The sequence below is a fragment of the Podarcis muralis genome, chromosome 15 (assembly GCF_964188315.1).
Source record: "Podarcis muralis chromosome 15, rPodMur119.hap1.1, whole genome shotgun sequence".
NCBI lineage: Eukaryota > Metazoa > Chordata > Lepidosauria > Squamata > Lacertidae > Podarcis > Podarcis muralis.
The window spans coordinates 914,153-927,903 of NC_135669.1; the positions used below are offsets into that span (position 1 = coordinate 914,153).

At 48.3% G+C, this 13,751-nt stretch overlaps 1 protein-coding gene across 12 annotated transcripts in view; it reads right to left on the reverse strand.

The window, feature by feature from the left end:
* Positions 1-13,751, reverse strand: part of ADAM9 (ADAM metallopeptidase domain 9) — a 197,428-nt gene that overhangs the window by 90,888 nt on the left and 92,789 nt on the right. For 2 of the 12 annotated variants that reach the window (XM_077919267.1, XM_077919266.1), the window contains 2 exons: positions 12,032-12,171; positions 7,447-10,287 (listed from right to left, as the gene is read on the reverse strand). The exons of 3 other annotated variants lie outside the window; for them this stretch is intronic. In XM_077919267.1, the coding sequence (XP_077775393.1) occupies positions 10,206-10,287; positions 12,032-12,171 (222 nt within the window). In that variant the 3' untranslated portion in view covers positions 7,447-10,205. Of the gene's footprint in view, positions 1-2,445; positions 3,144-3,175; positions 3,431-7,446; positions 10,288-12,031; positions 12,172-13,751 lie in introns of those variants that run through there. 7 more of the 12 variants (XM_077919270.1, XM_077919268.1, XM_077919273.1 and 4 more) reach the window with 6 other exon arrangements.

Consider the following 13,751-nt stretch of genomic DNA (forward strand, 5'->3'; position numbering starts at 1 on the left):
CGAATTTAAAAGACGCCTGCTTCTTGGGAGAAGGGCAATGACAGGCCTAGACAGCATCTTGAGAAGTAGAGACGTCACCTTGCCAACAAAGGTCCGTATAGTTAAAGCCATGGTTTTCCCAGTAGTGATGTATGGAAGTGAGAGCTGGACCATAAAGAAGGCTGATCGCCGAAGAATTGATGCTTTTGAATTATGGTGCTGGAGAAGACTCTTGAGAGTCCCATGGACTGCAAGAAGATCAAATGCATCCATTCTTAAGGAAATCAGCCCTGAGTGCTCACTGGAAGGACAGATCCTGAAGCTGAGGCTCCAGTACTTTGGCCACCTCATGAGAAGAGAAGACTCCCTGGAGAAGACACTGATGCTGGGAAAGATGGAGGGCACAAGGAGAAGGGGGCGACAGAGGACGAGATGGTTGGATAGTGTTTTTGAGGTTACCAGCATGAGTTTGACCAAACTGCGGGAGGTAGTGGAGGACAGTGGTGCCTGGCGTGCTCTGGTCCATGGGGTCACGAAGAGTCGGACACGACTAAACGACTAAACAACAACAACAGCCTGGTTAGTTAGCTGAGCTTATAGGTCTCTATGTGGATCACCTGGGAACAGGGGGCTGCCTCTCTAAGAAATTCTATATACATTGACGTCATATAAATTAGGATTGCTAACCAAATAGAGATGTAGGAAAGACAAACTCTTGTGCCTTTATCTGTACCTTTCTTCTTTCTTTCTTTCTTCCATCCCCCCCCCATTTATTAAATTCTTACAACATATAATGACATTGTACACGAGTAATAAAATATCCCACCCTAACAAGAGGAGTTACCGACCCTTGAAGAGTGGAGAATGAAACTTATGGATTATGCAGAACTGGACAAATTGACTGGGAAGATTAGATATTAACGGGATCACAAGTTCATCGAGGACTGGGGAAAGTTTACAGATTATCTGAAAAGCATATGTGACGAACAGACAACGCTAGTGGGATTTAAAGAGGCTTTGTGAAAGTTAAAGATGCATTGTAAAAAAGAAATAGAACTGAAAGGATAACATTAAATGGCAATATTAAATTTAGAGAATGCACAAAAATAGAAAATATGGATGATTGGTGGAGAAGCTGGTGGAAGTCCAAAAAGCTGAAATTTGTGAATATTGTTTGAGATGGCGAATTTGTAAAAGGAAAAATTTAATAAAAATTATTATATATATATAAAAATATCCCACCCTAAGCCAGAAGGTAATACATCCAAAATAACATCCAAATAATACAATAAGTTCTTATCCCAGACTACCATTTGTATAGAAAGCAATAAACAGTCCATTAGCCAAAAAGTTTTAGACTGTTTTCATTTCTAGTCATATGCATAAAAAAGCTGTACCAATCTGTTACAAGAGTATTTATGTTTCAAACCTTATGCCAATTTTATTCATTAGTCAATTTCCCCACAAGTGCTATTTGCCATATTTTATTGTACTAATTTGTCAGAGATGCACCCTACAACTTATTCTAGTATCTCATTATGAGCGACTATTAAAAGAGAACTTAGAGGTTTGAGCAGTACATTAATATCATCGCCCATGAGAAGACTGAGCAGCATCAGCTCTGGAGATTTTGAGACAATTTGAGATTGCTTTTATTTTAACAAATACTTTCCTCCCAGAACTTTCCCACCTCAAATATATGTTGATATGAGCTTAACTTCCTGCAACAGCTTGGTGAGCAGGAAGAACAAAAATGGGCTGATTGTATTGGTGTGAGATACCATTTTTGCACTATTTTAAGTACTACTTCTATGGGACGTGGGTGGCGCTGTGGGTTAAACCACAGAGCCTAGGACTTGCTGATCAGAAGGTTGGAGGTTCGAATCCCCGCGACGGGGTGAGCTCCCGTTGCTCGGTTCCTGCTCCTGCCAACCTAGCAGTTCAAAAGCACGTCAAAGTGCAAGTAGATAAATAGGTAAACGGCGTTTACCTTACCTCCAGCGGAAAGGTAAATGGCATTTCCGTGAGTTGCTCTGGTTTCGCCAGAAGCGGCTTAGTCATGCTGGCCACATGACCCGGAAACTGTACGCTGGCTCCCTCGGCCAATAAAGCGAGATGAGCGCCGCAACTCCAGAGTCGTCCGCAACTGGACCTAATGGTCAGGGGTCCCTTTACCTTTACTAAGTGCTACTTCTAAGTGCTTAAGGGAGAAGGGCCCTGGGCCAGGGGTAGTTTTAATCTCTGACATATCCAGGTAGGATTGGGAGAGATTCTTCCCTGAAATCCTGAAGAGCTACTGCCAGTCAGTGTGGACAATACTGAACTAGATGGACCAATGGTTTGACTCTGTTAAGGCAGCTTCCTAGGTTCCTATGTTTCAAGGCAGAGCCAGATTTTAAAGGACATTTCCTCCACACTGAGGTCGACACCTCTTCCTAGATAGTAATCTGACAACTGGGTACCCACATCTGCCTTAAACCGTCTGCTGTACCCATCTCTATTAGGATGTGTTCCGTGTTCTGTGTGGGGCTTCCCTCGGGACTGAGCTGGAAGCTGCCGTGAGGGCAGAATTCTGCAGCGCGATTGCCGACAGGAGGGAGGCCTGCGCTCAGAGATCGGCACTGGCTGCTGATCTGCTCCCAGGCCAAGATCAAGGCCTTGCCCCACTTGTGCCCAGGGGGCCGCTTTGACGGGTGGGCTTGGGCCCCATCTTGCTCAGCTCCTGATCCTTTCCTCTCGAGATCAAGCAGGCGCCTGCACAAAGCCTTCCTGCTCAGAGACGCTTGGAAAGCTGAGGCAATCCGTTTCAGTATTTTAACTTTTGTATGTTTTAAAGCAGGGTTGTGACATCTTCTCAGGGTTATCTTTTTGTAAACCGCGTTGAGGGTTTTTAAACAATCAGGCACCGTATTCATTTTATGATGGACAGCTAGGTGCTCGGGCCTTTCTCAACCTGGGGTCCCCAGGTGTTTCTGGACTACAACTCCCACCATTCCCTAGCTAGCAGCCTAGAGGACAGGGATGGTGGAAGTTGTAGTCCAGCGACGCCTGGAGGCCCCTAACTTGATAAAGGCTGCCTGGTTCAGACGCTACTTGGGCTTGTCCCACAAATAAAGATCGTGGGAGAACTGCTGCCCGTCCGGGTAGGGGGACGGGGCGCGCGTGCGAGGGAGCCCGGGACGGGCCTTTCACTCACCGAGGCCCGCGGCGAAGAGGAGCAGCGCCGCCGCCGCCAACAGCTTCATGGCGACACGCGGCTGTCCAGCGCCCTCTCCGCTTCGCTCTAACGGTCTCGCCTGGAACGGAGAGCCGCGCGGGGAGGAGGGCTAGGAATCCTCCGGCTCGGAGGGCGAAGCGCCGGGGCCCCGCTGGGCTTTGAGGTCCATTCCCCTCGCTCGCGCACACGGGTCTTTTCTGCCAACCCCGACCTGCAAGAATGCGGGCCGACGCCGCGGGGCCCATGTCGAAAGAGACCAGGTGACCACCCGACACGCGTCTTCTTCCTTGACTGGAGTTCCGTGGGGTTGACTCCCGTGCCCATCAAGGGGGCCCGGATGCAAGAGGGAATAGCTAAACAGTAGTATTTCAGTATTTTATTATTGCAAGCCACCCCAAGAACTTTTGCATGGCGTATAAATGTTCATAATAAAACCAACTAGGAGTACCCATAGGCGCCGACTGCATGGGGCCTGAGGGGGCCCGAGCCCCCTCAAAAATTTTATTGGGGGGGCTCAGCCCCCCCAATAATTTAACAAAATTATTAGTTATATTCAGCGGCGCCCGGCAGAGCAGCCCTCTCGGCCACTGCAGCCCGGCTCTCCCAGCCCCCGGGAGCCTCCTCCCTCGCGCACCCGCAGCGTTCCCGCCCGGGGAGGCGGCGCCCCCAGGAGAGGCGGCGGCGGCAGCAGCAGCCACGCGCGGCCCGGGCTCCCCTCGCCGGCCGCGGGAGCCAAGGCGCGTGACGAGGGCATCCAAGGAAAGGAGCGCGCGGCCCCGTCCCACCCTCGCCACTCACCCTTATGCAGCGGCCCCGCCCGGCGGGGAACTTAGAAAACTTCCCGGGGCAGGACCCTGGTATGGGCCCCCCCAGTGGCGTACCGTGGGGGGTGCCAGGGGTGCCGGCCGCACCGGGCGCAACATCTGCGGGGGGCGCGAGTCCAGAGGGAAGGGACAAGTTCCTTCCTCCGCCGGGCTCCCCGCCGCCACCGCCAGCCTTGCGCCCTAGCGCGCGCGCGCGCCCCACCGCCGCTGCGGCTGCGCTCCGCAGACTGGCCGTTTTATTTGGCTTTGAAAGCCCAACAGCTGCAAATCAGGCGCTCTCCCCCCGACCCGCGCCCAGCGCCTCTCCCCTTTCTCTCCCGCTTCTCCCTTTCCCAAGGAATCCGAGAAGACCTGCGTTTAATGAAACGTGAAGTGTGAAAACTTCCTGAGCTGCAGAGGTGACTCCTTAATGATGTTCCCAGATGTGGCGGGGCTGGAGAATGAGGTGAAGGCGCGCAGAGGCGCCTGCCGGAGAGGGAGAACCTCACCTTGCCGCGGGCACCGCTAGGGCCCGGGTAATGGGGGGGAAAGAGCTCTCCAAGCTGCGCGTAATTACGCACCGCAGAGATTCTGCCCTTGCGATGGGCGGCTTCCACCTCGCTCTGGAAAGCAACCCGTCCTTGTTATCTTCTTTTTTTTTTTAATTATTATTTCTTTTCGCGCTGGGGACTTGTTTCATGGGGCTGAGGGGAGGGGAAGAGTCCGATCACTTGTTTAGAAAACGAAAAAGCGGGGTGGGGGGGAGGGAAGCAGGCTGCCAGCACCTCCGAGCTATTCCGGTGAAATTCAATTTGCACTGAATTCTAAAGATCCTCTCGCTGATTCTCTTCCAGGCTGTTACGCGCCGCAAAGACAGCTTGGAGGAACAGCCCACAAGGCAAAGCTGAAACTCCTTCCCTACCACAAAAATACATTGTATTGGACTTTGTGGTTGGAAATAATTTCACTGGGTGCCCACCAGATACCCAAGCGGTTGCAGGGAGAATGGGGCTTTGGTAATCCTGGTCCCTAGTTAATTCTGAGAGGGTGTTTTTCGGTTTCCCATGTGAGGGACAGAAAGGATGAAATTTCCACCTTTTCTGACACAGCCTCATAGAATCATAGAGTTGGAATAGACCATAAGGGCCATCGAGTCCAACCCCCTGCCAAGCAGGAAACACCATCAGAGCACTCCTGACATATGGTTGTCAAGCCTCTGCTTAAAGACCTCCAAAGACGGAGACTCCACCACACTCCTTGGCAGCAAATTCCACTGTCGAACAGCTCTTACTGTCAGGAAGTTCTTCCTAATGTTTAGGTGGAATCTTCTTTCTTGTAGTTTGGATCCATTGCTCCGTGTCCGCTTCTCTGGAGCAGCAGAAAACAACCTTTCTCCTTCCTCTATACGACATCCTTTTATATATTTGAACATGGCTACCATGTCACCCCTTAACCTCCTCTTCTCCAGGCTAAACATGCCCAGCTCCCTTAGCTGTTCCCAGTGGCGTAGCGTGGGGGGTGCAGGGGGGCCGGCCGCACCAGGCGCAACATCTGGGGGGGGGGCGCTCGCACTCAAGTGCTAAAATCCACGGGTTAGGGGGTCAAATTACTTGCCTTGCCCCGGGTGCTGACAACCCACGCTACGCCACTGGGCCCCCCCAATATTTTTTACAAGTCGGCGCCCCTGGGAGTACCACTCCAACTGAGGGAAGCTTCACGCACGCAAAGCAGATAGATAGATAGATATTCCCATTTAGACCGAATAGCTACATTCCTATTGGGGAAGATGGCGACTGGGTCCTCCTGGTGCCAAGTCCAGACCTTCTCTACTTGTCCTTCTTGCCATTGTCTTTAAACCAGGCAGGCACTGCAAAGCCTTTCACATACTGTCAGAGCTGCCCTAGGTCCCAGCTCACAAAGGACCAACGCCAGTTCGTTGTTATATAAAACAGTCTTTATTGAAGCTCAGTTTCGCTTTCACAGCCGCGGCGCGCAGCTCTACGTCTCAAACTCTAGACCGCCGAAGCTCCGTCTGAGTCTCCTCCCCCCAGACACCAGTTTAAGACTCTAGCCTTGCTCCACCTCTTCCTCTGCTCTCTTCTCCTCTGGGCCCGCCTGTCCGCTGGGGTCTCGCCTCTCCTAGACTCTTCTGACGCAGAGTCTCCTGAGTCCTCCCCCTCCCTCCGGCGGACTTTAGGACCTGGTTCCCCATCCGGGTTTCCTGCTGTGCCGCGCGCCTGTACATTCGAACTTGGCGCGCGCGCCCAGCCGGCCACCTTCCTCCTGACCGTTACACTGCTCCTGTCACTGCTTCCCCCTTCGGGGAGGCTAGCTGCACCTGACTCTCCCTCCGTTCCCTCACTCTGCGATGGAGGCGTGGCCACCCTTGACTCATCCTCTCTCCCTGCTGGAGGAGAAGCTGGCCCTGATACATGTGACTCTTCCCCCTCACTACGCTCTGGTGGAGGAGCTGGTCCTGCTCTCCCGCTGCTGCTTTGGGAGTCCCCGCTGGCCCCTTGCTTCTGGTGTGTCCCCCCTGGGACCCCCCTTGCCCTGGTCATCGGCGCCCCCCTCTGGGAATCTTCTGATTCGCTGGAGAGACTCATGGAATCTCTCGGGCCGCTTTCATACTCCCCTATGCTGCCCTCAGATTCTTCCCCTTCGCTCTCCATCCCCTCTCTCCCCTGTGTCTCTGCTCCTGAGCCCCTGACACATACGTTGGTACTTTGGTTACAAACTTAATCCATTCCCGAAGTCCGTTCTTAAAACAAAGCATTCTTAAACCAAGGCGTGTTTTCCCATAGCAGTGGGGGACTCAATTTAAAAATGGAACACACTCAACAGGAAGCGAAACATGTTCTGCTCCCAAGGCAAAGTTCACAAAGCGAAACACCTACTTATGGGTTTGCAGCATTCTTAATCCAAGTTGTTCATAAACTAAGCTGTTCGTAAACCAAGGTACCACTGTACTCCATAATGAAGCACACTCCCACACCCCCAATTTAAGTTTACTCAAAAGCAAATCTGAGTTCAGCTCCCCGTTACAGTGGTACCTCAGGTTACAGATGCTTCAGGTTACAGACGCTTCAGGTTACAGACTCCTGTAACCCAGAAACAGTACCTCGGGTTAAGAACTTTGCTTCAGGATGAGAACAGAAATCGTTTGGCGGCAGTGCAGCAGCAGGAGGCCCCATTAGCTAAAGTGGTACCTCAGGTTAAGAACAGTTTCAGGTTAAGAACGGACCTCCAGAACGAATTAAGTTCTTAACCTGAGGTACCACTATATACCAATAAAGTGTTTTGAGCACACAAGAAATGTGTATATGTTATTGAGTAGGATTGTGTCAACCTTTCCCATCCACCAGCAAATTTGTAGCTGGTTTCCAGACCAGAACAGTAAAAACTTATTGGTAAGTATACAGTTTTGCAAATATCTGGGAGACCACAATAGTTCAAGTATTTTATTATTGCAACTGCAGACATATATTTATATAAGAATATATGCAAACACTGTTAAAGACTTCTTTTTTGGCGAGAATTATGAAGAAATTTATCAAACAAGCATATGCTGAATATCTGCCGCCATGTGGGAATAATTCTTAGCATAATTTAATACAAAGTGTTTCATTCTCTGAAGCTATTGTAGCAGACATGTCTGTAATGGTCCTTGCACATTATGAAATTCTATGATTCTATGAACAATATACTATCTAAGCATAGCACACAGGGAAATCCTGCCACCTCAGCTAATCTTAATCTACAGCTCCCAGTCTAAAATAATCTCTTTAGCAGGTACATCTTTAAAAAATCTGGCTTAATCAACGGTGCAAAGATGGATGCAATTCAATCCAACAAGATTTAGCCAATGTAAACATCCTGACTGACACGAAAAGCAACATAAAAAAGAAAAAGTGATGAAATATACGTACAGTATACTGAATTCTTCAGCAGGCTGCTAGGGTTTAAAGTGCTCATAACAGTTTCAATGGGCTTAAATAAAAATGGATTTTGCACCAGGGCTGGTGCTCTCACACTAAAGATGTTGCAGCAAGTGTGCTGAGTTGAAGTGTGTGCAAAGTAGCTGGAAAGTGCATACTGACTTTGCAGGTTAATATGCACAGTCAGCAGTTATGATCACATTCCCAACAGCAAACACACACACACAAATGAGAAACATCAGCAGCTCTTAGTAGTAGCTTGCATGTGTGTCTGAAGGCCACATTGGAAATACATCACTAGAACTAGATGGAAGAGTTGCCACTAATTTGCATGTCATTAGCAGTATCTGCATAGCATCTTCCTGAGTCTGACAAATGCCAAACTGTAGAAGCAGCAGGATTGCTGGTAATGGTGGAAGAACCTGTGGCATCTCTGCACTAGCCCACAGAGATGTTTTGGTAGACAGATACCAAAGATGTATGAATCAACATACATTGAATCTGTGCTTTTGCCATCACATACTCAAGCATCTCTCTGCATTTCAATTAATGTTTTGTTTTTAATTTAAAAGCTAGAATACTTGGACTCAAGAAAATTCATGAGAGCTAAATATAAGTGCTTTGTGAACTGTGAGCAGCCCACTCCCCAGCCTAGTCCCCAAAAAGTGACTTTCTCGTACCTTTGTTTTGAATAACCATTAGTGGTAAATTAGAAAAAATTATTCCTTAACCTCAAATTGTTAAGTAAAACTTTCCTAACATCATTTTTTTATTATTATCTACAGTTTAGTGTCAGCCAGCGCACAGTTCAAACTGTCTATGTTTTAAAATGTGTTAATAATAAACATCGAGACACACTATTAAAACATATAAACATGCTAACAATACATTTCATCTTCTCGCAATAAGTAGATTAAGGCTGCAATCCTACACTCACCTACCAGGGAGTAAATCCCAGTTGGCTTACTTCCAGATAACTGTGTCTAGGATGGTGCTGTGTGGCTGCCATCCTAGACACTTTTATCGGGAAGTATGTCTCACTGAACTCAATCGGGGTGGGGGTGGGGGTGTTCTCCACCAATTGGGATTTTTCTTGGTGTTTCCTTTTAGTTACGTGCACACAAATAACGAACTTCAGTCCAACATGAGTTTTGACTTTTTGTGTACAGGTTCCCACACATAACAACCTGAAGCTATTGATGTTCATAGAAAGGTGCTGGTCTGATTTGAACTGCAATTCTTAACACCTGCCTCTACACAACTACAGGTCGGGATGGCCCACCCGTGAGGCAAGGTGAAGCAGCCACCTCGGGCAGCAGGATCCACTGGGGGAGCAGATTCTGATGTGGATCTTTCCTCCCACCTTCCTTGTTCCTGATGTAGATCTTCCCTCAACCCTTCTTCCCTGGCGGGGAGGGGAGTGGTATTTTGGGGTCTGCCTCAGGAGCCAAAATGTCTTGAGATGGCCCTGACTATAGGTGAAGACAGATGTAACATTTAAAAAGAAAACTCAATCATAGTGTGAGCTTGGCTTCTTCTCAGCTTTGCAGTTGAATGACTCATACACATGCCAGTTCAGCTGCCATGCTTCAGGCTGCCCTTTTCTGTTTTTAAAAGGGCAAGATACAAGCTTATATATGTCCATTGCTAGTCTTAGTCATTTTTTTAAAGCAGAATTTTTTACAAGCGCAAAATTGCTCCAGATTTTGGAGGTGGGCTTTTGGGGGCCATCATAAGTTCCGCCATTCAGTGCTAACCATAAGCTGGTCTCTGTTGCAAACGCAGAACCGCCTTTCTTCAATATATGAGTCTTTTTTGAAAAATATCGATTTAGCTTAAAAACAGTAACATTTCCTAATTGATCCTAATTGATCCTAATTGATTTCCTACTATCTCTAATAATGTTATGTCTGTCTTCACTTAATGTTTTGTTCTCTATAAAAACAGCCTGGGAGGGGAACCCCACATACTATGTATGATTAAATATAACCCTAAAAAGGGGGAAAGTACAGTTAACACCCAGAAAGCGACCCACTTCTCCAGCAATGTCGCCCAACCGCAGCACAGAGAGTTTTCACAGGGTTTCAGTTCCCGGAGCTTTGTTAGAGGTATTTGCTTGTTAAGTTTACATTCCTTGGTATTGCATTTTGTTCCATTTCTTAGCCAGTGCTGGGGGGGGGGGGGGACAAAAGGTTTCAAGGGCCACTTTATGCAAGACAGGCTCTGGCTCTGCGAACAGGGTGGGTTGTGAAGGAAAAATCGGCAGTTTTATACAGGAGGCAGTGGTGCAGGTCGAGAAGGGTAAATTGGTTCCTGAGTTTTTGCAGTCTTCAGCACAGGGGGTGGAGGCCTGCAACAAAGGATGAAGGGTCAAATGTCAGCCTGTTTGTTGACTTATCTGCCTTTTCATCAATTCTGTTTGAATCGGCCTTCCCCAAATTGGTGCCCTCCAGCCAGTGCTGGCTGGGGCTGATAGGAGTTGTAGTCCAAAGCATCCAAAGGACCCCAGGTTGTGGGAGGCTGGTTTAAATAAATATGCATGAAACATGTTCCCAGCATTCATTTTTCCCAAGTGCTGATTCAGGGATGGGAGAACTGTGTTTCTCCATAGGTTTGTGGACTACAGGAGTGTATGAGGTGTTAGGGGAGGTGTAGAACCTCTGGTCCCCTTCATGGATCACTGCCTTGTTGTGGCAAAGGGGCTTGAATAACTCCAAGAAGCTGTGAGCCATGCCGTGCAGGGCCACCCAAGACGGACAGATCATAGCCGAGAGTTTAGACTAAATGTGATCCACCTGGAGAAGGAACTGGCAATCCACTCCAGTATTTTGCCAAGAAAACTCCGTGGACATAAAAAAGGAGAAGCTTTGAGAAGAAAGTAAGAGTTTCCAAGGCATGCTCTGGTTCATGGGGTCATGGAGAGTCGAACACAACTAAGACGACTAAACAACAAAAGAACCTCTGGTGAGAGACACGTCATGCTCCTTCTAGGGTAGTTTGTCCACCTTTGACCCCACTCAGCTCTCACCTGTGGCTCCTAGAAACTGTCAGCATGTGACAGCAGCCACCCCCCTGGAAACAGCTTCAATTGGCCAGCTAAACCAGGTGAGGGTAGCCAGTGGGTCTCAAACCTTTGGTGAGTTAGGGTCTTCTGCTGCCTGTGAAGACAGGCTCCAGCAGATTGAGCAGACAAGACCAATAGTGGGTTTAATCTTCAAGAGAGGATTTACACACATTGCTGTAGAGAGAAATGAGGGGCAGATGGGCCTCATCCACCTGCGAAAGAAGCCCATCTAGGAGAAGAACCACTTTGATCCCAAGCCTACGCTGCATTGTGGAACATCTTCAGAAGAACAAAAGGCTAAGGAGTAAACTCTACACAAATTCAGAGTGGAGTCCCTAAGGCAGTTGGATGGCATCTTATACGCCTCCTTTGGGCAACTCCTGCAGCCCAGCTGGGCTAAACGTCTTGCTCGGCTTTCCTTTGGTCCACATCAGAAAGGCCAAGAGGGGGGGTCTTGTCATCTGGGCAGCCCAGGACCTCCATACACACTGCCCAAGCTTGCACCTCAGAGAGGTCTCTTTGGTGCTGCTAATGCAGCGAAAATAATGTGATTTGACCTAACCCTTGGAGGCGTACTCACTTATCTCCTGAGACAGACAGAAGACACACAGGTGGACTACAACTCTCATCAATCACAGCCAGTGTGGGCAGCAATGATCGGAGTTGGACCAGGGCAGGGGTGCGTGGACACAATACTGAACCTAATCATGCTTTATCAGACCTAATATCTGAACTAGCCAATGTGCAAACAAACTATATTTATTATTATTGATCACAATTGTATTGCTTCCTTCCTCCAAAGGAGCCCCGGGCAACTTATATGAAGTGATGCCTTTTGATCCTCATAACCTTGCAATATTATGCAGAGAGTTAATTGACTGGCCTAGGGTGGCACAGTGAGCTTTGAAGCTGAATCAGGATTGGAATTCTGCTCCAAGCCCAGTCCCTTGAGCTGCTTCTAGTTCTCACACAAGAAAAACTATAACCCAGAACCACAAGCTGTGACTTTCTCTGCATTGCCGCTACCAACCTCATTGGGATGCAGTGCTGCTCCATGGATGGCCCCATGGCTGTCGGAGAGGGAAGGGGAGAAGTGTAGTGATAAGTGTCACAATACGGTTGCAGATTAGCTGTGTACGCTGGCACAGGGTATCTATTTGCTTGTGTGCTCTGCAAGGAAACCAGTGTAAGCAAAGGTTATTTTTAAAATATAATGTTCACTAGTGAGGATTCTGTTAAGTGGCATGAGTTGATGGTACCCAGAAATAGCCACACACTTCATTTTCAGAGTCCTTCAGTAAAACACAGCAAGCGTTACAGCTGTGGCACTGGCGGAGGAAGGGGGGTGCGGTGGGTGCAGCCCGCCCCGAGTGTCATCCCTGAGGGGGGTGACATTGCCATCCCACCCCCAGGACACTTGCCACGGGCGGCGCCCCCCGGGACCTGGGTGCCAGAGCAGCTAACTCCGCCTCTGCTTGGTGGCAAAACACATGTGCAGGGAAAGTAGGTTAATTCCTGCCCAGAACCCTGAAAAGCCACTGTCAGCCATTGCATATTTATTTTTATTTTAAAAAGTGTATACAGTGGTACCTCGGGTTAAGTACTTAATTCGTTCCAGAGGTCCGTACTTAACCTGAAACTGTTCTTAACCTGAAGCACCACTTTAGCTAATGGGGCCTCCTGCTGCTGCCACGCTGCCGGAGCATGATTTCTGTTCTCATCCTGAAGCAAAGTTCTTAACCTGAAGCACTTTTTCTGGGTTAGCGGAGTATGTAACCTGAAGCGCATGTAACCTGAAGCATATGTAACCCAAGGTACCACTGTATACCAAATGAATGTAGTAGGACCTCTAAGCAGTTCACAAGATGATCAATAAAAAATGATCAATAAAAACAACTATGTGAATACAATTAAAATTAACAGTATTTTTTAAAAAAATACAACAACAGGTAAATATCTTGCAATCTAGATAGGCTTGCCTAAACAAAAATGTTTTAAGTAGGTGCCAGAAAGAGTACAGCAAACATGCCTGCCTGGTGTCAATGGTGTAGGTGCTGTCACACTAAAAGATTGATTCCTTACAACTGCAGAAGGAGTGTTCTGTGGCACCTGAAACAGAGCCAGTTCCACAGACCAAAGCAGTAGAGCATAAGGTGATCCCACAAGTGAACTGGCCCCAAGCCATTAAGGGATAAAACTTGGAATAGATGGACCGGCTTCCTATAGTCCCAAGTATTTTCTGTGTCATTTTCCTCCACCTTGTTCTGACCCACTTCCCAAGGCTGTGTGTGGATCCTCTCCTGTGTTTTTCAAAAGCTCCCTTTCCTTCCATAACAGGACCAGACCCCGTCTTGAAGTAAAATTATATCCCAGCTCAAGATTATGATTTGTCCAAGCTGCTTCACATTATTCTGCCTGAAGGACAGCATTCTGCAATGTGACCCCCTCCAGATGTTTTCATCTGCAAGCCACGCTGACATCTCAAACACACCAGATGAGGAAGGACCACTATCCGATGTCATCCTGCCCCCACACTCAGGTCATCAGGCTTTTCTCGTTAAAGCACTTGGCTTCCTTCTCCCAAAGAATCCTGGGGGCTGTAGTTTGTTAAGGAAGCTGGGAATTCTTAGCTGGGAGCATGTAATTGCGGGGAGGGGCAGGCAGGGATTCCCCAATGGAAAATTCTCCAGATTTTCACTGTGTAACAATTCCCAATATTGAGGGAGAGGTAGGGGTGGGAGGGGAGAACC